Genomic DNA, 24,743 nt, shown 5'->3' on the forward strand with positions numbered 1-24,743 from the left:
ATCAGGGACATCGCAGATCAGCAACGGTAGTTTCAGTTAGCAAATAACAAAGAACGAAGTCAGCATTACAGAGCTTGTTATTTCAACTTGAGTGGAGGATGTTTACTGTTCGAGGGACAAACAAGATACAGATAAGATGACAGCTCAACAAACCTCAGCAAAGAATTTATCACACACTGCTTAAAGGAGTATTTAAAAAGATAACCGGGACCCCCCGTGGGTCACGGCCACCTGCCCTCTGCAAACAGCGCCCATTACCGCCTGCCGAGCTGCAGCTTTCTGTCGGGGTCTCCTCGTGCTCTGAGAGCAATGCCGTGAGGCGGGCACCTCCGAGGGCCGTCGGTGTTCTGGCACGGAGAAATCACATCACGGCGGTTAAGACACCGATGTAGCGCAGATTTCTTTGTACCTCCTTTAAAACGACGCCGTGACCCCCACCCGTCCTCCACCCAGGCGGTGCGATGCTCAGCGTGGCCGCCAGGCGGCGCCGCGGGCTCAGCGGCCGCTCCGGGGTCGGTCCGCGCCTGCGCAGCTGCGGCGCGAGGAGCGCGGCCCGGAAAAGGCGGCGGAGCGCGGCGCGGGCTCTCCCGGTTCGGGCCCTCCCGGTTCGGGCCGCCCGCTCCGCCGGGTATGGGACCGCCGCGGGAGTGAGCAGCGCGGTCCGGCCTGCGCCCGCCATGACCTGCACCATCGAGAAGATCCTCACGGACGCGAAGACCTTGCTGGAGCGGCTCAAGGAGCACGACACCGCAGCCGAGTCGCTCATCGACCAGTCCGCCGTCCTGCACCAGCGCGTGGCCGCTATGAAGGAGGCGGGCGCGGCGCCGGCCGAGAAGAGCAGCGCGGCGGCGGCGGTACCCACGGCCGCGGCTCGGAGGGGCCGGGACGCTGCGGCGGATCGTGCGGACGTCTCTCGGCTGCGGCCGCACATGCTGCTGTGCCAGGAGAACACGCAGATCCGCGACCTGCGGCAGGAGAACCGCGGTGAGCGGGCGGGGGGCCGGGCTGTGCCGGGCCGTGCCGGGCCGTGCCGTGCTGGGCGGCTGTTATCCCCGCAGCAGTGCGGGCTCTCGGCGCGGCGGGGCTGGGGGTGTAGCGGTGCCGTGATGTGTGTGTCCCGTAGCGCTGTGGATCTCTCTGGAGGAGCACCAGGACGCGTTAGAGCTCATCATGAGCAAATACAGAAAGCAGATGTTGCAGCTGTTGCAAGGGAGAAAAAGTGAAGATGCGGAACCGGTCCTGGAAGTTCATCAGGCCAACTCTGTGGTAAGATGGGACGGGGACCGGAGGGGGAATAGGAGACTTGTTGTCCTGTTTGCTTTCAGGCAAAGTTTGTCCACGTTCTGGAGCAGCCGCTCTGCTCCAGGCTGTGTTCTTGGAAGCTCTGGTCTCTTTGGTATCGCTTTTTCCTCTGTTTCTTACAGCGTCCATGTTTTAACACTTGTCATAGAGAACTCTGAAAGCCACGAGCTTTTTGTTGCCTATGTATGCCCTGGATGGTACACCCCTTGGGTTGGGCTCTAATGCCTTTGTTTTCACTTGATGGGAGTGCATGGAGGTGTTACTGTTCTGTAATTGTAACAGAGGGAAGGGAGCCTCCAAAATCCCTGTAAGCTGTGGTATGGTAAGGACATAATAAATGACTGCTTCCAAATGCTTTTAACTCCTGATACACAGTACTACAGCCTAGAAGTGTACGTTTGTGTCACACACAGTGCCTTCAGGAGGCGAGGGAGTGACTGCTGGTAACTGTCTCTTGGTTTAGGTGTCTGATAACAATGTAATAATGCAGGATATGTGATAAAAGGTTATTAAGTTAAGATTTTGTTAAAATGTATGTTTATGGGATGAGAACGTAGCAACTTGGTTCAACATGACCAGATCTCATATCTTGTGGGTATTTTGTTTAACTGTTTTCTGCTGCTGATGTCTTCCATTGCTTGCTGAGGTGCACAGATTATTTTGTTTATTAAGTATTAATATTTGGACAAAATTTGTAACATTCTCTTACTGCTTTTGCTCCATTGTAATGGCACAGAAACACAAAACTGGAAGGACTTCAGAGAAACCTTTTATACCATGATGGAATATCTCTAGACTACTTAAACACTAAGGCAAAATCTTCCATATTTCTAATTAAGTTTATGAATTCTTTCCTACTTACAACTTTAGAGAACAGTTGCAACCTTTTAATATCTTCTGAAGAGTTGCATTCGTATTTAACCCTCTTTCTGTATAAAAAACATTGTTCCTTCTTCTTGGATTATGTAAACTTCTGTTCCTCTAGCTCTTTCAAGGCATGCTCATCTGTTTACATGTTTTCTCAGTAATGGAATTCAAAGCTGGATTCTCTACTCAGGTGGTACATACCTCTTCCAGAGGCAGAACAGAGTGATTATGGGCATTTATTGAGAAGAAGCTCTACCCTGTAATGTTATCTGATATTTCCCAGAGTGTCTTGTGGTATCATGATATTATGTTCTGTTAAAATGCATCAGAAGCTTCCACATCCTTGTTTTATAACTCCCTGTGAATTATTGATATGTTTGTGTTCACATACCATGGGTTCCTCCCTAAATATGTTATTTTGAAACTGGACGTTCTTCAGATGAGAACTAATGTCACATTACATTACATGTTGCATAGTTACACTTATTTCTTAGCTTAAAAAAAAATAAAGCAACTTCCAAAGGATTGGGAGTATTTCTAGACAGATTCTGTTGGGAACTAATGCAGCTGTTTTATGTTGGTTTTTTTTTTTTTTGTTTTGTTTTTTAGTCTTCCAGTTTTACTTGCTTTTGTGTCAGAAATTCTTATGAATTCAGTCAAGTTTTTCTAGCAAAGCAATGTGGAACTTGCTGCATGCTAATTGTATTCAGTTGAGCAGGAGTCTGTTGTCTTAGTCCTTGTCATACTTGGAATGATTTCCACGTGTGTGAGGGTGCAGTACTGACTGGTGTCTTTCTGTTCACTGTTCTCATTGATGGCTGATAGTGGATAATAAGGTACACGATGCTGTCTTAAAATACTGTGTGAGTTGGGAGGATTACAAGTGGTTGGAAGGAGAAGATTAAAATTCAAAGTAGGAAAATAGTCCAAAATTAATAAGATGAAAATAAATGACTCATAAGGAATAAATTACTGCTTTTACCTGAAAGTATTGACTGTGTTATTTTTCCATGTCTTTCAGGAAATTGAAAGTCAAATAGATAGAATTTGTGAGATGGGTGAAGTGATGAGAAAAGCTGTACAAGTTGATGATGATCAGTTTTACAAGGTTCAGGAGAAACTAGCTCAGCTGGAGGTAAGAACCAGTGCCATTGCTAAGGGCAGATCAAGCTTCTGGAGACTCTAGACTTGCTCTGCAGATTGCTTGTGTGTGTTAAGTATTTATAACAGTAGAAAATGGGGACAGTGGGTAAGGTTGGGAAGCAAGGAATATGTTCTGCTTATTTTCAATTTCTTGATATTTCAGCATCTTAATGATAAAGCCAGAAGTAAAAGGTATACTTGAAATGTGGTTCACCTCTTGATAGCACTGCATTAATGTTTGTGTTATGAAATTAGAATTCTATTAGACTAGGAAAGAGTGGGGCCACTTAATTGAAGGTATATGATCTTTGTGAATTAGCTCATCTCTGTTTCAGCTGAAATATTGATTTATTTCTTTTCCAGCTTGAAAACAAAGAGCTGCGTGAACTATTGTCAATCAGCAAAGAATCTTTTGAGGTCGGGAGAGAAGATATGCATGGCAGTGAAGCATAGGTCACAGAATAGCCAAATCTTCACTTCAGAGACTGTTTTGAAACCACCCAATGAGGATGATTTGCTCTTTCAGGTGTTTCATGTTTTATCTACGCAAATGTGTGGCCTACTTCCTCTGTGTTACTCTGAACTCCTGATGGCAAAGGCACCCGTTGCTGCTCTGTCTTATGAATTGCACCGTACAATTGTATAACAATGAAGTACTTCTGGTGTGTACTCTTTTGTGACAGTTTATCTCGTGAATGATATTTTTGATAAGCTTTAGTGAGTGATGCCAGCTGTGCAGATGTTGCTTAAAACTGCCTCATTGGTAGCTGGTGAACATAATACAGATTATGGTTATTTTATTTGCTAGAAGGAATAAGATAATTTGAAAACTACATAATAATAGGTTCACATCTTGCTTAGCCTGCCTGGATTCGGCACGTAGAGCTTTTGATTTGCTTTGAAGGCCCAACACTCAGTATTTGGTCACTCATACTTGAAAAATTGTTTAGGGGCAGGCTGAGAGAATATCAGATGGCCAACAGAGCACTTTAATTACTAACTTATGTAGGGAGTATAGTTTGCCTTCTTTTAGAGAAGACCAGCAAGGATGACCCTTCCTCACACATCAGCATTTTTTATTTTTATTACATATCAGGCTTTTTTTTTTTTCTGTAGGCAGACCTGTTCTTTCTTTACCTGTGCATTGAAGTGCATGGATGCTGGCTAGCACTGGTCTGAATGCAGTGCACTTAAGGTAGTACAGAGAATACAGTGCTTTCAGATCAAAGCTGTTTGGCCTCTCACTGCTTTGAATTTCAGGGAGGGCGAGGTGTGCCTCAAATTAAACCAAAACCAACCACATAGACAGGTATTTAATGTCATAGTGCAGGTAAGACCTAGTGACAGATGTAACTTAGTTATTGCAAAATGCTATATTGGGTGAAACTGAAGTTGCAGTGTAGTAGGGTTTGATCAATATTGTGATGTTCTCAGTGGAATTTCAATGTGTTTTGTCTTTGCCTGTGATCGAGAAAATACTTCAGTAACAGTAAGCATCTAATTGTCAATATTAATTTTTTATGCTGTTTTTACCTGTGTGAGCATTTTGATAGCTACAAAAGGCAATTTAGGTCTTTGCATAGTAAGAGACGCTTCTCTGCAAGCGTTTCAAGTATCCAAAAAAAAGAGTTGATGTAAGGGATTCCTGTACAGGAGTGTTGTATGGAATTCTTTCCTAAAATATTTTAAGAGGGAATAAAAGAAACTGTGGGCACTGTTTTCTCAATTGTATTCTGTTCTGTAAAGTGTGGCAGTACTTGGGTCTGTGTTGCCTGTACCCAGGACTGCTGAGTGGCACTTCATAATTATCAAAAATGGTGTATTTTGAGCACTCTGACTGATCTGAAATGTGTGCAGTGGTGCCTTTCCACCTTAATTACCCAAGTGCGGGCTAAGCTTCCTATAAGGTGGGGGGAGATGCTGTACAAAGCTGAGCTATTACTAACTTGAAGGCAGTGGGAGTTGGCTTAGCTCCCACTATCAGCATCTCCGTTACTTCAGGACGGGTGTGCACGAAGGTAGGGAAGCAGCCGGGCCGCAGCTCCGTGTCCTCCATAGGGCGGCGTGGCCCGGCCGGGCAGTGATGCGGGCCGTGCCAGAGCCGCCCCGCGTGGAGCCCGCCTGAGCGCGGCCCCTGCGCAGTAGCGACCATGCAGTCGGCCGCTGCCTGCGCGCATGCGCACTATGCTGCCACTGGTGACCGCGACGGCGCAGGTGCGACTCCGCCCCACGTTCTCGCGAGAGGCCGGGATTTATTCCTACGTGCGGTGCCGTGCTGCTCATGGCGGCGCTGGAGCGGGGGCGCTGAGCTGTTGGGGTGAGTACGGCTCGGGCGGGGGCCGAGGGCTCCCGGCGCTGCGGCGGACGGCGCCCGCGCGGCTTAGGGGAAGCGGGGTCTGCGTGAAGCGGCGAAAGAGGCGGGCAGCGGCTTTGACCGCGCGGCCCGGCCCGTCTCTCGTCGCCGCGGTCTCGGTGAGGCGAAGCTGCCCAGGGCGTCCTCCCGCCTGCGCTACGTGTGGCGATCGTGGGGTGGGGGCGGGGCGGGGCCGCCGCTCCCGGGGATGAAGCGCCGGCGGCCTCGGGGCCGCTGGGCCGCGGCGTCGCGCGCACTACGTTTCCCGGCGTCCCGTGGGCGGCCGCCCCGCCGCGGGGGCCGGGTCCCGCCGGGCTGCGGGGCGGGGCCACGGCGGCTCCGGGACTCGCCTTCCCGGCGTGCCGCGCGCCCGCCGCACCGCGGGGCCTGCCGGGGCCTGCAGGTCGAGGGCAGCGTCCCGGTCGTGGGCGGTGCTGAGGGGGAACTACGGGTCCCGGCAAACCCCGGGCGGCTCTCGGCGCTAGGCCTCCTGGGGACGGGCCGGCGGGGCGGGCGGCGGACCGCAGCTCCCGGCGTGCAGCGCGCGCGGCCCCGCCCGCTGCAGAGCCGGGCTCCGTCCCTTTGTGTGCGGGGGAGCGGCCGCCATCGCCCCCCTTTGTGTGCGGGGAGGGCGGCCCCTCCCTTCCTCCTTTTCTCGCTCTTTCCCTCCCTGCCGCCCTCCCTTTCCCCGGCCCGTTGGCGGCCTGGTCCCTCTCGGCCCCGCTCGCTGTCACGGTGCGGGGCGCGGCGGCGCCGCCCCTCAGGGCAGCGCGCGGCTCCCGTTCCACCGCCTCCATCTTGGGCAGCGCGGGGCGGCCGCTCCCGGAGCTCCGCTGTCTTTCTCCGCAGAGAAAGGAGCTCCCTGGCCGGGCTCCACCTTACAGACAGGCTTTAAACCCTTCCAAGAACACTCGCTCTGCTTTTACTGCCCCGCTCTTTATTTAGTTTTTTTTTTCAAGGATGTTGTTAAGCGTACAAAAACGACCATAAAGTGTTTTTTTATTCTGTAGTTTCTTTAATCGCAAAACCACGCAGGCAGTCTGGTGGATCTCAAAGCGCTGTCATGTATTGTTTGCAGTGTTGTTTGGGTGGCACGTGGTGCTCCTCGCCAGCATCACACATCCTCCGAGATGGTGATATCTATTTCCTGGTGTTATCCGATAGCCATGCTGTGCTTGCATACTAAAAATACAGTGTTTTGTCTTCATTAGGTTTGGTCTTGCGTAAGAGTTAGAGAAGCCCGCGCTTTAGGTCTGTGGAATGTATGTGCTTACAGTTACGTACCTGTGTTTGTGGAGAAAATGAGCACCAAAGTGGTGTCTGTCACCTGGCAGTCTTTACTGTGGGTCTGTGCGTTTTGAGCTGTGAGCAACTTGTCATTGGGCAAAATCCACAACTGGAGGACTTCAGGAGCAGCACATCGCCAGCCCTGCCTCCTCCTGGTCTTTGCACCAACCAGTTCTGCTGTAGATATACAAATGCAGAACCTGATGTGACGTGGGGGCTGGGCACCTGCTCAGCATGTTTACCATTCAGAGAAGTATTTATGGTAGCTGCATTAAAAAGTAAAGAATTTGAGGTATACTCACAATTATTTTTACTTGACTTCTGTGCTTTTCTTTTTCTTTGTAATGACATAAATACAGTCAATGAATTCGTTGTTAAGTCAAACCTGCTTTTAGGGGGCAAGCTGATGCTTTATACTTGACAGAAATTACTTTAGTTATCTTTGGGTAGACAGAAATATTCTGATTGTTGTATGTAAATGTCATATCCTCCGTGCCCTGGAAGGTATGAAATGTAAGTAAGTTGTAGTGCTAGAAGAGTTCTGGTGATATTAGATTAGATAGGGGAGAAATGTGTATATTATTAAGATTCCAGGTGTCTCTGTGCAGAAGCTGTGCTGTAGTGTGTGACTCCTTCATTTCTCTTGAACTTGATTGAGAGGTGTTTATCATACCTTAGAAGAGGTTGTGATAAAGATTGCTTGAACATGAGAGGGAGATGTCTGAACAGTGGTGAGTCTTTTGTTTTGGCATTACCTTATTTCAGCTTTTTGCAATTGAGTCCGTGATCAACAAATTGTCCTCGTGATCAACTGCTTTGAAATCGGCACAGCCGGAGCTGCGGTGACTGATTGAGGTACAGGGCGGGTGTTCGGGAGGTTCCCGTCTCTCGGGGACCGAGTGAGAGCGGCCAGTCCCGGCAGACCCCGGCAGCTCGCTCTCGCGAGAGGCTGGCGTGGCGTAGGCGTTGCCAGGGCAACGGCGGGGGATTTAAACCGGTCAGAACCCGGAAGTACCGCTCAGTCCTCGTGATCAACTGTTTTGAAATCGGCACAGCCGGAGCTGCAGTGGCTGAGGTACAGGGCAGGTTTTCGGGAGGTTCCAGTCTCTCGGGAACCGAGTGAGAGCGGCCAGTCCTGTAGGCTCCTGTAGGCTGTTCTCGGGAGAGGTTAACGAGGCGTTAACGAGGCGGAGGCGTTGCCAGGGTTTCAGCGCCCTCGCCCTCACCCCTCAGCTGAATAGGGCTCAGGGAGGGCAGCGAAGTGTCACTACCCACTGTTTGTTTGTGTTTTTTATATATATATATAAATATATATATATATATTATATATATATATATATATATACGTCATATATATATTATATATAAAATATATGTAATATATATAATATATATTTTTATATATTTATAAAAATATATATTTTTATATATTCTTATTACTATTTATTTATTTTTAAGTTATTACAATTCATATCTATATATATCACTATAAACTATTTTTTATTTATTTGTTTACTTTCAAATTTTCATTTATTTGTTTTTATTTTTTTGTGCCATGGTCTCTACTAGACAGAGGGCTTGCCTTTAAAAGGCTGTGGCGACCCACACAGAAGGTCTGCCTAGAAGCGCGGCTACACAGGTCTCTGGTTGCAAGGAGTGACAGAGCCTGCTGCTGCTGGATGAGGGTGCTAAGCAGTTCTCCTGTGCAAGGTGTGATCAGGTGGAAGATCTGCTTAGCATGGTGGTTGAACTGAAAGAGGAGGTTGAGAGACTGAGGGCCATCAGGGACTGTGAGCGGGAGATTGACTGGTGGAGTAACTCCCTAGAGCACCAGAGAGAAAGGCACCGGGGAGATCCCCCGCAGTTGGTGGTGGACTCCCTGACCTGTCCCCGTAGGGCAGAAGGGAGATATCTGAGGGATAGGGAGGGCTGGCAGAGAGTCCCTGCTTGGTACCGTGGGCAATCTCCCCCTCTTCCTCCCCAGTGTCCCCAGATACCCCTAAGCAATAGATTTGCAGCATTGGATGTTGAAGAGGTGATAAGGGGTGAAGTGCAGGAAGATTCCCGCAGGAGGTCACCAATGGCAAGGCAGTCACCTCCGTGCATTGAGACTGCTGCTACTAAGAAAGAAAGGAAGGTGATCATAGTGGGTGGCTCCCTTCTGAAGGGAACTGAGGGCCCCATTTGCAGACCAGACCCAAACCGCAGGGAAGTGTGCTGTCTCCCTGGGGCTCGGATCAGGGACATTGCTAGAAGACTCCCGGATTTGATACGCCCCACTGACTACTACCCGTTACTCGTAGTTCAGGCAGACTGCAATGAAATATCTCAGACAAGTCTGCAAACTATGAAAAGAGATTTCAGGGGATTAGGGCGATTAGTTCAAGGGGTGGGAGCACAAGTGGTGTTTGCTTCCATACTTTCTAGGGTGGTGAAGGACACAGAATGGGCTAGGAAAACACAGGTGATGAATAACTGGCTGAGAGGTTGGTGTAGAGATAGACACTTGGGTTTTTTGACCACGGGGCAGTTTACTCGGCTCCTGGCCTGTTATCTGTTGATGGGATGCACCTATCTCCAAGGGGGAAACGAATCCTAGCACAGGAGCTAGCTGGACTCATTAAGGGAGCTTTAAACTAGCTGTGACGGGGGAAGGGGATAAAACAGGGCTCTCCAGTAAAGAGCCTGAGGAGGCTGTGCTGGAGAAAGGGGTGAGGCAGATATCTCAGCTGAAGTGCATCTATACCAATGCACGCAGCATGGGCAACAAACACGAAGAGCTTGAAGGCATTGTGAGGCAGGCTAACTATGACCTTGTGGCTATTACAGAAACATGGTGGGACCTCTCCCATGACTGGAATACTGGGATTGATGGCTACAAGCTCTTCAGAAGGGATAGACAGGGAAGAAAGGGCGGTGGCATAGCTCTCTATATCAAAGAGTGTTTTGATGTTGAAGAGCTTGAGGTTGGAAATGACAAAGTAGAGTCCCTATGGATAAGGATCAGGGGGATAGTCCAGACTTAACCAGAGTTAAGTCCAGCTGCCGTCGTGTTACGAGTGGTGTCCCCCAAGGGTCAGTTTTGGGGCCCATCTTGTTTAATATCTTTATTGATGACCTAGATGAGGGAATTGAGTGTACCCTCAGTAAGTTTGCAGGTGACACCAAGCTGGGAGGATGTGTCAAACTGCCTGAGGGTAGGGAGGCCCTTCAGAGGGATTTGGATAGGCTGAACAGCTGGGCTGAGCTCAATGGGATGAGGTTCAATAAGACCAAGTGCCGGGTCCTGCACTTTGGCCATAATAACCCCATGCAATGCTATAGGCTTGGGGCAGAATGGCTTGAAGAATGTAGAGAGGAAAAGGACCTGGGGGTGTTGGTTGATGCTCGGCTTAACATGAGCCGGCAGTGTGCCCAGGTGGCCAAGAAGGCCAACAGCATCCTGGCCTGTATTAGAAATAGTGCAGCCAGCAGGAGCAGGGAGGTGATCATCCCCCTGTACTCAGCTCTGGTACGGCCGCACCTCGAGTACTGTGTTCAGTTTTGGGCCCCTCACTACCAGAAGGACATTGAGGCCCTGGAGCGTGTTCAGAGAAGGGCAACAAAACTGGGGAGGGGTCTGGAGCACAAGTCTTATGAGGAGCGGCTGAGGGAGCTGGGATTGTTTAGTCTGGAGAAGAGGAGGCTCAGAGGAGACCTTATTGCACTCTACCACTTCCTGAAGGGGGGTTGTGGTGAGGAGGGGGTGGGCCTCTTCTCCTTGATAAATAATGACAGGATGAGAGGGAATGGCCTTAAGTTGCACCGGAGAAGATTTAGATTAGACCTGAGGAAACATTTCTTTTCTGAAAGAGTGGTCAGGCACTGGGATGGCCTGCCTAGGGAGGGGGGTGAGGCACCGTCCCTAGCGCTGTTCAAGGAGCGTTTAGATGAGGTGCTAAGGGATTTGATTTAGTAGTTGGGTAGGGATAGTGATAGGAGGATGGTTGGACTAGATGATCTTGTAGGTCCTTTCCAACCTTATGAACCTATGAGTCCTTCACTGCAAGCCTGTGCTGGGTGCTGGTTTGTACTTGGGCATGAGTTTCGGCCCTCATTTAGCTTTTGTGTATGGGTTACAGTACAGCAAGAAAACTTATTCAGCCCAGAATTGTTTTAATAGTGACCAGGAAGCTGTTTTATATGGAGAAGATGTCATTGAAGTGCTTCTGTGAACAGCAGCGGCTGAGTTTGCAAACATCCTTTGTATGCTTGGAGAGTTCAGAGTTGTTCTCTGGGTTGTCTAACTGCAGTCTGCATTTCCACTGTGATAACAGTGAGAGTGTCTTTGTAGTCACATAAATTTGTTTTCTCCTTTTTTCCAAGTGTGCGGTTCTTTGTGGTTCACTGAAGGAAATCCAGAGCTCAGTGTAAATCAAGACGTAGGGATTCATTACGTTGGGGAAATCAGCTTGTATCCAAATGAAGTTGCTGTTTTAGTTGGTACAAACTGGGACCTTTCCTGGAATGTGTAACTGCATCTGAAGTGTTTAAATTTAGAAATCGCGTATCAGTGGTGTGGAGGTAGAGTTTCTTGGGAAACCAGAACTGAGAATGGGAATACAAAATACAGTTATAAAACAACTTCCCCTAATTTGAATCAAACTCATGGTATCAAAGTAGAGGATATGCACCTGTTGATAGGAACATTAGGGCTGATGTGTAATTTCTGTTAAAGTTACACTTTAGTGCACATCTTATTTTTTTTTCTCTCTTTCCAGTATGAAGTGAAACAGAACAGAATTTACCACCTGAAACTGCTGCTTCAAGTTCAGATCAGGAAAAGAATATACCGCATCGTAACAACAATTTAAGACCAAAGAAGAGGAAACTTACACTGAAGACACGAGGCTTGATCTGAAACCAGAAGTTTGTGCCTACTCAACAGCTTCAAAAGAGCACGTCCCAACGCTGCTAGTAGTCTTTGTTTTCTCCAGTGCTGTATTGAAACTGCCCAGGGCAGCAGCGCTTGTATTCTTTATTAGTGTGCTCTCTCTCTTTTTTTTCTTTCTATCCTTCTCCTCTTTTCTCTCTATCTCAATAGCAGTCTTCATCCTTTGAAACTTCATACTGAAGCAGAAGAATCGGCTAATACTACTGAAAGTGCAATATTTGAATATCACTGCGAGGTTCGTGCGTGTGCTGCAGAGTTAACGTCTTCCTCCAAATTGAATTGCAAACAATTAACAGCAGGAGGGTGTGCTGCCTGTGGTGTTGGCTATTGTAGCTGTTCTGTTGGTTTGATTAGTGTGATGAGGTAGTGGTACCTGTGTTACAGTTCTTTTTAACAGTGCTTGTTTCATAACCCCGGAGAAACACTCATTCATGTCTCTCTATTCCAGTAACAGTGTTGTGATTACAGTCCCTTTTTCTTTCCAGAGCTTATGCTGTATTCACTGGTTTGCAGTCTCTGTTTAGTTTCCTTTAAATCTTTTAGTACAGTTTGTTTGCTTTCTCTTCCAAGTGTTGGGGTTAATAGTTTTTGTTAATTGTTGGGTCAGCTGTTGTGAGTAAACTGCTGACAGTCAACACCACAGCTCATTGTGGTTCAGTAGGTAATCATTATATTTCAGGTCTGAGCAAGTCTTGTTTGTGCATTAATATGTTGTAGGCTATTCCTAGAAGGTTTTCCTGCTAGGTGTTCCTTAGAGAACAGTTTTATGACAATGCTTCCATTTTTCTGTATGTTTCACTTAGCAGGATTGTTGCTATTTATTTTTTAAATTCATTTAAATTTAGTTTTTTGTAACACTCCATTACATTGTTGGAACAACTGTAGCAATATGGCAGGCATCTAGGAAGACTGCTGGTAATGTCATTCCCTGTCTTTCTTTCTACCGTGGATGTTAGTGCCATCCTGAGCAGTACACCTCTCCTTGAACTTAAGCTGTCAGGCTTTAGCTGATCTGTTGTCACCAATACTGATAAATAGTGGTTTGAGCAAGGGTTAGCAGTGTTGTTTCTAACCCTGAGCTTGGCTATTCTGAACTTGGTTTCAGGTAGATTTTGTTAGTAATCTACTACCTTCTGCCCTCCTTGTTGCAGGGGGTGCATGTGTGTTTGTGTGCTTAGCTTCCCCTGGAGATACAAAGAGGTAATTTTGTCCGTGACTCACAAAAAGCATTTGTAGCACTGATTTGAGCTTTTGTAACAGGCAAAGCCATCAACCTGGTATTCAGCAGATGGGTTTAATAATACATCACATTCCCTTCCCTCAATTGTTTTACCTGCTGGTTTAATTTTGAAAAATGTTTCCAACTCTAAGATGGCTTAAAATTGAACGTGTCAGCTGTTGCCTTCCCACAAGGGCCTCTTCCTTTCTGTGGATTGTCCTAGGGACTGCCTTCTTCAAGAGATGAGGGTCTTTATGTGATGGTGACAGGAACTGATGTGCAATATATGCTGCTTGTCTGAGTCTTGAGGATTGTTTTCCAAGAGCTAGACAATTTTAAAATGTTTTATCTAAAAAAAAAACTTCAGAATTTGCTTGTTACAGTGACTCTCATAAGCTCTTTGTGTCTATTACTATGTTTATGTGGTGGAAGGAGATGTAAGTACTGCTTGGTTTTCATTCTGCTGTTTTCTTTTGAATAGATGAGCTTTGATCCAAACCTTCTCCACAACAATGGACACAACGGGTACCCCAATGGTACTTCGGCAGCGCTGCGTGAGACTGGTGTTATAGAGAAACTGCTGACTTCTTATGGATTCATTCAGTGTTCAGAACGGCAAGCTAGACTGTTCTTCCACTGTTCACAGTATAATGGCAACTTACAGGAGCTCAAAGTAGGAGGTGAGTGGCTTTATCAAGTGAAAACAAGTCTCTTTTGCTTCCCGTAGAAAATCCTTCTATCCTGTGGCATGAACAATGCTTGCTCTTGCTATTAATGAGCTAAAATGACAACTGTATTCATCATCTGCTGCTCCTGAGGAAGGATTTTTATTTGTGTGTATTAATGCACACGTGGCTGTTCTTAGTAAGGTGTACAGTGTTAAGTCCAAGCTGCAAAACTACAGTGGAAACAAGTGTTCAGACTGTGGAAGTGCTGTGCCTTGTGTGCTTAGCATTTAGGGCTTTTAAAAAGTACTTTGAAGATGATTGTCTTTCACAACAGGGGTGCTGCTACTGGGTTATGTGGCTATGATGTTTGTAACTGTTTAGTGGTAGTTTTGCATAGTCTCAACTCCTTCAGTGTGAGGTTGGCTGTTTGGGTGCAGGGAAGGATGAGGGAAGTACTGCAGGGCAAGCTGCTAGCAGTGGAGCACTTCCAGATGTAACAGCAAATTGTTCATTTTTCCTGGGAAAAACAAGTTTTACTTCATGTTCAGATACTAGCAGTAAGTTATCAGACTGAATCAATTAGAAATGTTGAAAAATTGCAGTCTGTGATGTCATTATTGTTTGATTATCTTGTAGATGATGTTGAATTTGAAGTGTCTTCTGATCGCCGAACTGGAAAACCCATTGCTGTTAAATTGGTGAAGATCAAACCAGAAATATTACCTGAAGAGCGAATAAACGGACAAGTCAGTGGCTATGGTGTCTGTTTCTTATGCATTCAACTGCTGTCTTTTACTTTAGGAGGAACGTGTTCATTGAGCATGCATGCTAACTACATACAGAATTCAGTTGCACTGAAATCTCTTCATTATTCCACTAGAAGTTTATCAGTGGGAGCTCTTACTTTGCTGCAAACAGTTCTTCAGGGCAGCAGATGCTCTCTAAGATTGAAATGTTACAGCGTGGCGTTCCCTGCTGGTTTAAACTAAAAGTTAATCCCCAAGTGTGTAGTAGAGGATACTGGGATGAGTTTTGTTTTCTACGCTGCTTCTCCTGAAATGACTCGCAATGGATTTTTTTTTTCCAATTTTTCTTTTTCTGGCTGGTAGGTTGTGTGCGCTGTTCCTCACAATTTAGAGAGTAAATCTCCAGCTGCCCCGGGTCAGAGTCCAACAGGGAGTGTATGCTACGAACGTAATGGGGTAAAGCTTATGTATTTTATTTGAACTCTTGACTGATCTGTTGCTGTGGTCTATGAGCAAAAAAAGAAAAAAAGCATACTTAGGCAATTGCTACAAACAGATGTTAATTTTACAGCTTGCTTGCCCACCTGATTCTATGGGGAACTCAGTGTTGAGCCAAATAGTTGTTTTTCTGTTTTAAAACGTAATGGAGCTGGGTTGTAAAATGTTCATGTATCCTCACTTTGAGCTTTGAAAGTTGAGAAATTGGCATTTCAAGATGGCCACCTACAAAGCTCTCAAATTGAGTTGCTTTTTACAGACTCATAAAAGCAGCCCAATGGAAGAGGGAACATTTTTGCATGCACTGTGATTATTTTCAGTTTTCTCAGTAAATCCATTTATTTAAAAGCTGTTGTTGCTTCTAAACAAAAATATGCTAACTGTTCTTTGAATTGACAAAGTGGAATAATATCAGCTAATGTTAATTTACAGGAAGTATTTTACCTGACTTACACTCCAGAAGATGTTGAAGGAAATATTCAGCTGGAAACGGGAGATAAAATAAACTTTGTAATTGATACAAATAAACAGTAAGTTGATATTGTGCTTCTGATCTCATGCTTTCTCTTTTAGTCGTCGGGCAGCACTTTGTGCCTTTTCCAAGAACTGAAATAACATTATGAAATATAATCTCAATATTGCCTCTGGTTTTCAGACGTTTCAGCTTTGTTCTTTTTCTTCCCTCTAGTACTGGTGCTGTAAGTGCTCGTAACATTATGCTATTAAAAAAGAAACAAGCCCGTTGTCAAGGAGTAGTCTGTGCCATGAAAGTAAGTGATGTTTCACCTTCAAAGTATTAAAAGATGAAATGCTTTTCTGACAAGTTCTCCAAATGTTAAATTCAGCGCATTAAACGCTATTAAGATTTTGGAAGTGTGAATGTAAAATAGCTCAAACAGTTGAAACAGCTAATCTTGAGTGCACACACTCTTGGAAAACGAAGGGAAGTCCAAATTGTTTCCTGTAATGCATTTGTGGTAGTGTAAGCTAAATGCACTGAAGTTTGCTGTACTGAATAGGTGTAGTCTTATTGTTAGAGTGTGTAAAATGTTTTCTTAGTACATTCAGAGTTTAGGCAATCTACTGAACACTTTCTTCTGTTCTTAGGAAGCCTTTGGATTTATTGAGAGAGGTGACGTCGTGAAGGAAATATTCTTTCATTATAGTGAATTTAGAGGTGACCTAGAAGCCTTACAGCCTGGTGATGATGTGGAGTTTACAATCAAAGACAGAAATGTAAGATGAACTCCAGTAAAAACTGAGGACAAGATCCTGGACAGCTGCCTGTTATTTCAAATTCACTTAAAAAGATATAAAAAAGGGGGGTGTGGGGAGAGAAGGGTTCATAGGAGAATGAACTTATTGTTTCATCACTTCTCTTGGGGTATTTGATTGACTTTGTGCTTTTAGGGTAAAGAAGTTGCAACAGATGTAAGACTGCTGCCTCAAGGAACTGTCATTTTTGAAGATATCAGCATAGAACACTTTGAAGGAACTGTAACCAAAGTAATTCCTAAAGTACCCAGCAAAAACCAGGTGTGTTTCAGTATTGTATTTAAGGATAATACTGTATTGAATTCCAGTCAGAGTACAGAAGTTCTTCTTTGGTGGAAGTCTGCTGTTAAATGTTGCATCAGAGATCACTGTGGAGTAAGCTTGGACTGCTTAACTTCTATGAACCATTCCCAGCAGTCACAGGAAGCAGGTTTTTTTTCTACAATTTGTAGGACCAGGAAATGGAGTAATACACAGTAGTGGTGCTTTGTGGAGTGTCTTTCATCTTTGAAACGCTTCCAATTGAAAAATGGGGCGTTAAAGATGCATTCTTCTTTGAGTGAACAAACAAAAAGCAACGAAGAGCCTTAAGACAAAAACACAGTGTGCATTATGGGCTCTGTGAGCTCTGGTAATTAGTCTGGTTTTGAAGAAGAGCTTTGTGACCCTTAATGTTTGATTCTGACTAGAGGGTGTGCACAGAAACAATTCTCTAAAGTGTTTAGGGATACTGTGCATTCTTGGTTTTGTTTTGCTGGTTAGGGTTTTGCGAGCACTCAACAGGAAGGCCTCTTAGAAGTGTTATAAGCTTAATTCTCCACATTGATTTTGAGTTTTGTTGGCAGTACGTATTTGGTGAATCTGATGTGTAAGGTAGAAACTAAGTTGTACTGTAGTCATGGCCATGTAATCTGGGAGTGCTCACTCAAACGTGGCCTTTCTAACCCGAATGCTCAGTAAGGATTTGAGTGCTGAGACTTGTAGGTGTACTGATGTCTTCCGTTGCGTTTTTCTTCTAGAATGATCCATTACCTGGCCGCATCAAAGTTGATTTTGTGATTCCTAAAGAACTTCCATTTGGAGACAAAGATACAAAATCCAAGGTGACTTTGCTGGAAAGTGACCACGTTCGATTCAATATTTCAACAGACAGACGTGACAAACTGGAACGAGCCACCAACATTGAGGTTCTCCCCAATACTTTCCAGTTTACTAATGAAACTAGGGAAATGGTAAGTATCTGTTTTTAAAAACTTTTATTGTTGGGGGGAAGAAATAAAGGTGAAAATTAGGGTGGATTTCTGGAACAATAGGAATATCAAAATTGCCAGTGTCTGACTTGTCTGAAGTCAGAATCTGCTCTTCAGTGGATGTGCAGATGTGCCTAAATAGCAGAAAACTCTCAATTAATGCTGTACGCCTTTTCTACTCAGGAAATGATATTGTATTAGGAAAATAAATATGTTGGTTCACTTGGAGTAGATTGCTCTTTGGTTATAGCAGGCATAGCAGCAGCACTGCCTTGAACAAATTAAAAACTCACGTTCCTTAGGAAGACTGGAAGAACCTGATGCTGCTTTGGTTCAGGCAATGAAAAGTCCTAAGAATCAGAGGAGGTACTAGGTACAGCTTTTGAATCTTGATCTTCAGTGTTCTTTCTATGATCTCTGCCAGAGGATCAGACAGAAGGGTGATAAAGAGCTAAATTCTGTCACGTGCAGAGAAGTTTTTAATGGGTCACAGAGGCTGAGATAGTTGTGCTGATCATTATGAAAGAATGTCTTTTGCTCTGCTAAAAGTGCTGGGAAAGTTAACTTCTGTGTGTGTGTATAGCAGTAGCTTCCAGTTCTTTGGCTCTAGTCCTTTTCTGTGGCTTGAATTCATCTTTTCCTCTTCACTTTTTACTACTTACGAACTAGAGAGCAAGTAGAAAAAGCTAGGTAAGTAGGATTTGCTTGCATTTAACGTTGACTGTAAGCATTTGGACTCCAGTTTGCAAGGAGAGTTAATGAGAAGGTTTTGGGATTTGTTGTTGTTGTTGTTTTGTTTTTTGGTACGGGTTTTTTTTAATAGAGTTTGAAATTTGTGTTCAGATTATTAGCTTCTCCATAGTTGTCTTCTTAGGGACAGATGTTAGCATAGTAAAACTGTAACTGTCCTTCTGTTTACAGGGAGTGATTGCAGCGATGAGAGATGGCTTTGGCTTCATTAAATGTGTTGACAGGGATGCTCGCATGTTCTTTCACTTCAGTGAAATTATGGATGGAAACCAACTCCATATTTCTGATGAAGTAGAGTTTACTGTGGTTCCTGTGAGTGGTACAATTCCTTTGACAACTAGGATTTCACAAAAGCAGGAATATGCAGTCTATCTAAAATCACATCGATCTTATTTTTCAGGATATGCTGTCTGCCCAAAGAAATCATGCTATAAGGATTAAAAAACTTCCAAAAGGCACAGTTTCTTTCCACACCCAATCAGATCACCGTTTTGTGGGCACTATAGACAAAGAAGCCACTCCAGCCAAAGCCACTAGCCCAAATAAAGGCAAAGAGAAGGTAGTATATCATGTTTCTGGCTTTGCAGACAGAGACTACTGCTTTAAAGTCTGTAATTCAACATTCTGAAGCATTTTTTTTATCCTGTATAAACACGGACTGTGTTGGGTTGCTGATTACAGTACTCAGTGAAGGCCAGTTTGGGTGAAACAATATAATAAGCACACGGTTAATGGTGTTTCTATTGAGGATAACTTCCAAGAGCTTGATGGGAAGATTTCTCCCTCCTGCTGAGGAAGGTAGAACATAAATACTCCAAGCTGGGAGAGACCCAGAAGGATCATTGAGTCCAACTCCTGGCTCCACACAGGACCACCCAAAGGTCAATCCAGATGTGTCAGAGCCTTGTCCAGATGCTTCTTGAGCTCTGGCAGCTTGGGGCCATGTCTGCTGCCCAGTGGAGCCATTTCCAGGGCCTGGCTGCCCTGTTGGTGAAGAACCTTCTCCTAAGATGCTAGAATTGATTGAGACTAAGTTTCTGGGGATTGAGAAAGAGCCTGCTTTATCATGCTGCTTTGAACTAGGATAGAATAAACTTTCAATAAATAATTAATGGAAACAGTATGTTTAGAGGAAAGTAATACTACTTTGTGGTAAAGCTACGATTTGTCACTTAAAGCTTGTGTTTTTGAGCATCTCTGAACTTAGTGGTTAGTGTTTTCATTGTATATGGTAAGCTTGTTTGCATACGAATAAAACACCACTTCCTGAATCCTGAATTGTTATTATTTTTTCTAGGAAGCTGAAGATGGAATAATTGTTTATGACGACTGTGGAGTAAAACTGACAATTCCTTACCAGGCCAAGGATGTGGAAGGATCTGCTAATCCCCAGATAGGAGATAAGGCAATATAACTAAGTATACTATTGGGAAATACTTTTTGGGGTTTTTTTAAAGACGTGAGCTTCTCTTTGCCTTGATCCTTTATTTGGTGTCCTTTTTAAGTGAAGGACATCTGTGTAGTCACCTATTTTTTTTCTCTCTTAGGCTTGAGTAGCTTAATCTTCTGTATAACTATAGAGAGTACAACCTGAAACCTGATAACCACACATGAAAATATTGTTTTGCTATGTACATTGTTTTAATTAAAGGAATTATTACGCTTGCTTATTAGGACAATGGACAACTCCACTTGTGAATACTTGAGAAAGATAAATGTAAAGGTATCAGGATGGGTGTTGAAGAGTGAGAACATCAACTTGCAAGCAAAATAGCTAGAGATAATGGCAAGGGCAAGAGTTGAGGGATCTGAAAGAGCAGCCTAAAAACTGTCAGTGTTCAGGTGCTGTGCTATGAATGCTGTAATTACAGTTATTGACAGTCATAAATGAGTGAGCCAAACTAGCTGCATGCTTTCAGAGGGCCACTGGTAATGTGTGGTGCAGATGTAAATCATTAAAATAAGAGATTATTGTATTTGATAGGTAGAAGAATGAGAGTGCTGGAGGATGACTTGCCTTTTGAGGGGTACAGCTGTGATTCTGCCACTCTTCTGTATATCCAAAATGTCAGCAAGTGACAGATGTTTTTGAAAGAGCAGTGACTGAAAGCCCAGGTGTTGACTACAGCTGTGCAGCCTTGAAATAACTTTAGGTTGCTGTTTATTGCTTCTGGTGGTTGTGCTTTTTTTGTCTGTAGTATTAATAATGTTCCTCTTCAACAGGTTGAGTTCAGTGTTTGTGAAGTGAAGAGAACTGGTCTCCAAACAGCTGTTTCTGTCAGAATGCTTGGACGTAATTACAGTTCCAAGAGACTTCTGGGATACGTGGCAGCCCTGAAAGATAACTTTGGGTTTATTGAAACAGCCAATCATGATAAGGAGATTTTCTTCCACTACAGGTGAGTGACAGTTTCTTTCGTAGGAGTGATTGCTTAATGCTTCTGGACTTCACATGTTTATATCCTTTGGTGTCTCAACTTCCATTTATAACCTCTGCTCAGCTGTCTCCAGCTTTTCTGGTAGTCAGTGTTCTTTGTGTTCACTGTCTCTGAATCTCAGGCAAGACATGCAGTTTCTAGACTGTATATTTAAATAAAGTTTTGCTTTCCTGAATGAGGATTCCTTGGAAATGTGAAATGCTGAAGCAGTAAAATGTATTCAACCTATGTAAATGCTGGATGAGCATTACTGTTTTCATGAAATGTTGTATATAATTCTGTTCCTTTAGTGAGTACTGTGGTGATATTGATAGCCTGGAACTTGGAGACACAGTTGAATACAGCTTGTCAAAAGGCAAAGGGAACAAAGTTAGTGCAGAAAAGGTGAACAAAACGCATGCAGGTAAGACTGTACCTGGTAATATATTCTTACAAGGCTATCAGCAGGTGCTGATGGTTAAACTGGTAATTCTGTTGACAAGTGGAGTTTAAAACAAGATGATGATGCTGAATGTGATGGTCATTAGTGAAGCTTGCTAAGTCTTAATGTCATCAAACAATTTCCTGAAGCCTGTTTCTCGTGTTAACTAAGAAAAGGGAAGTGCAGACCAAGAGTACTGTATGCAGTGGCAACTATTCTTTTACCATTGTCTCTCTTTAGTTGGAGGGATAGCAGAAAGCACCTAATTTGGATGATTTTGCCATTAGTAATTCTACTGTGTGCCTTAAAGAAGAAAAATTCCAGTAGGAACTACAGATGTGTATTTTAAGGATTTTGGGGATGCAAGATGTATACTTAACCTATTGGCATGATTAAAGGGAGTTAGAAATGCAGCAGTACAGAAGCAAAATCCTTCAGTGTGCTTTTTCAAGTTCTGTGGCCTGTAATTGCATGAGGAACTAGTATCCTTTTACTTCTGCAGTGGAACAGTGTGGTGGAGACTAGAAAAGCTATCGCTGTGTTTCTGAGTTAGAGCAGTTCCAGTTTTAGGGGATTGTACGTGCTGTATTAATGCAAACTCAGTCTCCTGGTGAATACAAATTGGTCATTCCTTTTTAACAGAAAAGTACCACAAGAACTTCTGATTCTTGCACTGTCTCTTTTCAGTGAACGGTATCGCTGAAGAAGCTGATCCAACTGTTTACTCTGGTAAAGTAATGCGTCCACTGCGGAGCGTAGATCCAACACAGACTGAATACCAGGGCATGATTGAAGTCATGGAGGATGGTGAGACCTGTTGCTTTTACCTCAAGCTTGCTTTAATAAGTGTAATAAAAGTTGTTCATCTGAGCTCATCTGTTCTTCACTGGCAGACAGGAAGCATAGAAAGGTAATAAACTGCATGTAAATGGAGGTGCTGAGGATTGTATTCACACTAGTAAGCTGACAATAGAAGTAAATACAAGATGTAAATTATGAATGCCCTTAAGAACAAGAGGACTTAATCTTGTCTTGTGTGTTTTCTTCTGTAGGTGAAATGAAAGGAGAATTCTATCCATTTGGAATTGTTGGAATGGCAAACAAAGGTGACTGTCTGCAGAAGGGAGAGACAGTGAAGTTCCAGCTGTGTGTTCTTGGTCAGAATGGGCAGACAATGGCTGTCAACATTACACCGTTCCGCAGAGCCACTGTGGAATGTGTGAAAGACCAGGTGAGCAAACGCTGCTTGGGAGACAAGATATGTGTTAATTGCAAGTAACTGTTGGAGTTGGCAGAGAGCAGGTCAGGACCTGCTTTAACCTGAATGCAGAAAGTTTGTTGTGAAGCAAACTGTTGCAGAAGCTCTTACTCTAGACAAATTAGAACTAGGCTTATGTAACCCAAGTACTGGTTTATGTAAGCCTGTGGAACGTGGATGAGTAAAGGTGAACTACTGTTGCCTGTTCCAGTACAACATCACCCTCTGTTGAAGACTCTTTTCCCAGTACCTAACCAGAACCTCCTTGGTTGCAGCACAAGTAAAGCAGTAAATCAGAATAACCAACCTCTTAATCTGCCAGTGGTAATCAGGAGAGGAAAAAAAGCCATTTCTGTTACGTAATTCTGGACGTAGAGTTTAGAAAAGAATGTACAGCAGTGCTTATCTTAATTCAGTAAAACTTAGGCAACTTGCTTTAATAAAGGGCTTAGGCAGTTTTCAGTATATAGACTTCAGGATTTAAATGTGCCCTTAGAAACCCACAGGGAGTGGCTAGACTTGTAGAAATACTGAACCCTGTTCTGTATTTGTAAATTGTAAAATGATGACTGTGTAATCGTATCTGCTTGGGTTAAGGGGAAATAACTAACTATATCGTGTTTTGGTTTTCAGTTTGGTTTCATTAACTATGAAGTGGGTGACAGCAAAAAGCTCTTCTTCCATGTCAAAGAAGTACAGGATGGTGTGGAACTACAAGCTGGGGATGAAGTAGAGTTCTCTGTAATACTTAACCAGCGCACAGGGAAATGCAGTGCCTGTAATGTGTGGCGTGTCTGGTGAGGATTTCACATTACTGGTTTAATCTGGCAGACTGAATCAGTAGTGGAGCACATAACTGCTGTTAGACTGAGCTGGCTGTTCCTGCAACTGCAGCTCTCAGCTGTGGTTGGCTTTAGTGAAAGCCTCTCATCTCAGATGTCCCAGCACTCGTAGGGCCTGCGGTGCAGTGCAGCAGCAGAATGCAGCTTTCCTTAAGAACAGATCTAAAAAATAAAGACAGGCTGTCTGTGATTAAATGGTCTTGACAGAGAAATTAATGAATGATAAAAGAGGTGGAATTCTTGATGTAGTTCTTGGCCTGTCTGGTGATTTTTGCTCTGCACCAGTTTTTATAAAAGAGTAAGTGTTTTTCACTTCTACATATAAAAAAGTCTATTTTGACCTGCTATTTCTAGGAGGGAGGGATAGGTATTTTCTGCTTCTGAACATTTTCTAAATTGTGCTGATGAAAATGTATTTTGTTAAAGTTCAAGGTATATTCTTGTTAATACTTACTGACAGTGTTTACTTTTTTCTTTAAACTCTGCTTGTTGTCTTCAGAGATATTATTGTGCTGGCAGATTGCAAGCCCTACATTGTTAAAGGCAACAGGAACCTAGGGAGCTCTGTCAGAGTGCACTCATAGTACCTACAGCATCTTTACTCAACTGGGGAATATTCCTTTTGAGAGTACTGTTTTGATCTGCTGCTGTGTCAGCACCCGGTGGTTGAAGGAATGGTTTTGAGGCAGATGTGGTATCATGCAGGTCTGCTCTCAAACAGAGCAGGCTGTGCCTTAACAGGGGCAGTGACTGAATTTGGTAGCTTGCACTGTCTCTGGGAAGTCATTGGGATTCTGTGTGATTGACTTTCTTACAGTGAAGGCGCTAAGGCTGTTGCTGCCCCACGTCCAGATAGACTTGTTAATCGTTTAAAGAACATTAATCTGGATGATGCCAATGCTCCTCGTCTAACAGTTCTTCGTCAGCCCAGGGGACCGGATAACTCAAAGGTGTGTAAGATCCAAGGCTGGCTTGCGGGGTAACCAGCTTGTGGTTAAACTTGGAGAACATTGTTTCCACTGTTGAAAGGCAAAACTGTTTGAAATGTGTCGACTTAATTCCCTTTCAGTAGTCCCATGCTGAGGGAAATTGTACTGCTTTGGTGTTTGAGATACTAATGTACACTGTAGCTTCAGAAGAGCAATGCACATGACTTGTGTTGTTCCTTTTTCTGGCTCTGAAACCAAGTATGGTGAATTAGAAATGCGTTGATGCTGTAGGATCAAAACAAACCTGCTTTAAAGCACAATGCCAGACCTAAAAGATTGTTTTTTTTCCCTTGCAGGGATTTGGTGCAGAGAGAAAGATCCGTCAAGCTGGTGTTATAGACTGAGCAACAAACCAATGCCTGAAGTACGACAGTGGTGGGGGCTGGTGAAGGGTACTGAATATCTCCCTATTCATCCCTTCCAAATTTTAAGAAGCTATTACACCAGTTTTAACACCTTCTCATGTTATGTTTAAAATAAATTTATGAAACCATTTTAAAATTA

At 44.1% G+C, this 24,743-nt stretch overlaps 2 protein-coding genes across 2 annotated transcripts; both read left to right on the forward strand.

Annotated features, from left to right (window-relative positions):
• The first annotated feature begins 544 nt into the window (after nucleotides 1-544).
• SIKE1 (suppressor of IKBKE 1) lies at nucleotides 545-5,038 on the forward strand. Its single transcript, XM_065740282.1, has 4 exons — nucleotides 545-984; nucleotides 1,124-1,266; nucleotides 3,191-3,304; nucleotides 3,676-5,038. Exons 1-4 carry the CDS (start codon nucleotides 678-680, stop codon nucleotides 3,763-3,765), a joined length of 654 nt encoding a protein of 217 aa, XP_065596354.1. The 5' UTR covers nucleotides 545-677; the 3' UTR covers nucleotides 3,766-5,038.
• Nucleotides 5,039-5,538: 500 nt separating this feature from the next.
• Nucleotides 5,539-24,743, forward strand: CSDE1 (cold shock domain containing E1). The gene is made up of 20 exons (XM_065740292.1): nucleotides 5,539-5,629; nucleotides 11,713-12,120; nucleotides 13,586-13,784; nucleotides 14,409-14,518; nucleotides 14,882-14,974; nucleotides 15,449-15,546; nucleotides 15,705-15,786; nucleotides 16,124-16,252; nucleotides 16,427-16,552; nucleotides 17,311-17,523; nucleotides 18,463-18,603; nucleotides 18,692-18,850; nucleotides 19,589-19,696; nucleotides 20,515-20,690; nucleotides 21,020-21,132; nucleotides 21,838-21,957; nucleotides 22,203-22,381; nucleotides 23,042-23,205; nucleotides 24,068-24,200; nucleotides 24,536-24,743. The coding sequence occupies exons 3-20, from the start codon at nucleotides 13,586-13,588 to the stop codon at nucleotides 24,581-24,583; spliced, it is 2,391 nt and encodes a 796-aa protein (XP_065596364.1). The 5' UTR covers nucleotides 5,539-5,629; nucleotides 11,713-12,120; the 3' UTR covers nucleotides 24,584-24,743.

Source organism: Cyrtonyx montezumae, unplaced genomic scaffold, assembly GCF_038088225.1.
Source record: "Cyrtonyx montezumae isolate F1298 unplaced genomic scaffold, pur_monq_1.0 scaffold_26, whole genome shotgun sequence".
Classification (NCBI taxonomy): Eukaryota; Metazoa; Chordata; class Aves; order Galliformes; family Odontophoridae; genus Cyrtonyx; species Cyrtonyx montezumae.

Bases quoted from the DNA above. Each gene is read 5' to 3' on its own strand.
- CSDE1 (XM_065740292.1), top strand. From the start codon at position 13,586: ATGAGCTTTGATCCAAACCTTCTCCACAACAATGGACACAACGGGTAC. The intron at 14,519-14,881 runs GTCAGTGGCTAT...TCTGGCTGGTAG, and splicing joins AAGAGCGAATAAACGGACAA to GTTGTGTGCGCTGTTCCTCA. The intron at 16,553-17,310 runs GTGTGTTTCAGT...TTTTTCTTCTAG, and splicing joins AAGTACCCAGCAAAAACCAG to AATGATCCATTACCTGGCCG.
- SIKE1 (XM_065740282.1), top strand. From the start codon at position 678: ATGACCTGCACCATCGAGAAGATCCTCACGGACGCGAAGACCTTGCTG. The intron at 1,267-3,190 runs GTAAGATGGGAC...CATGTCTTTCAG, and splicing joins TTCATCAGGCCAACTCTGTG to GAAATTGAAAGTCAAATAGA. The intron at 3,305-3,675 runs GTAAGAACCAGT...TTTCTTTTCCAG, and splicing joins AGAAACTAGCTCAGCTGGAG to CTTGAAAACAAAGAGCTGCG.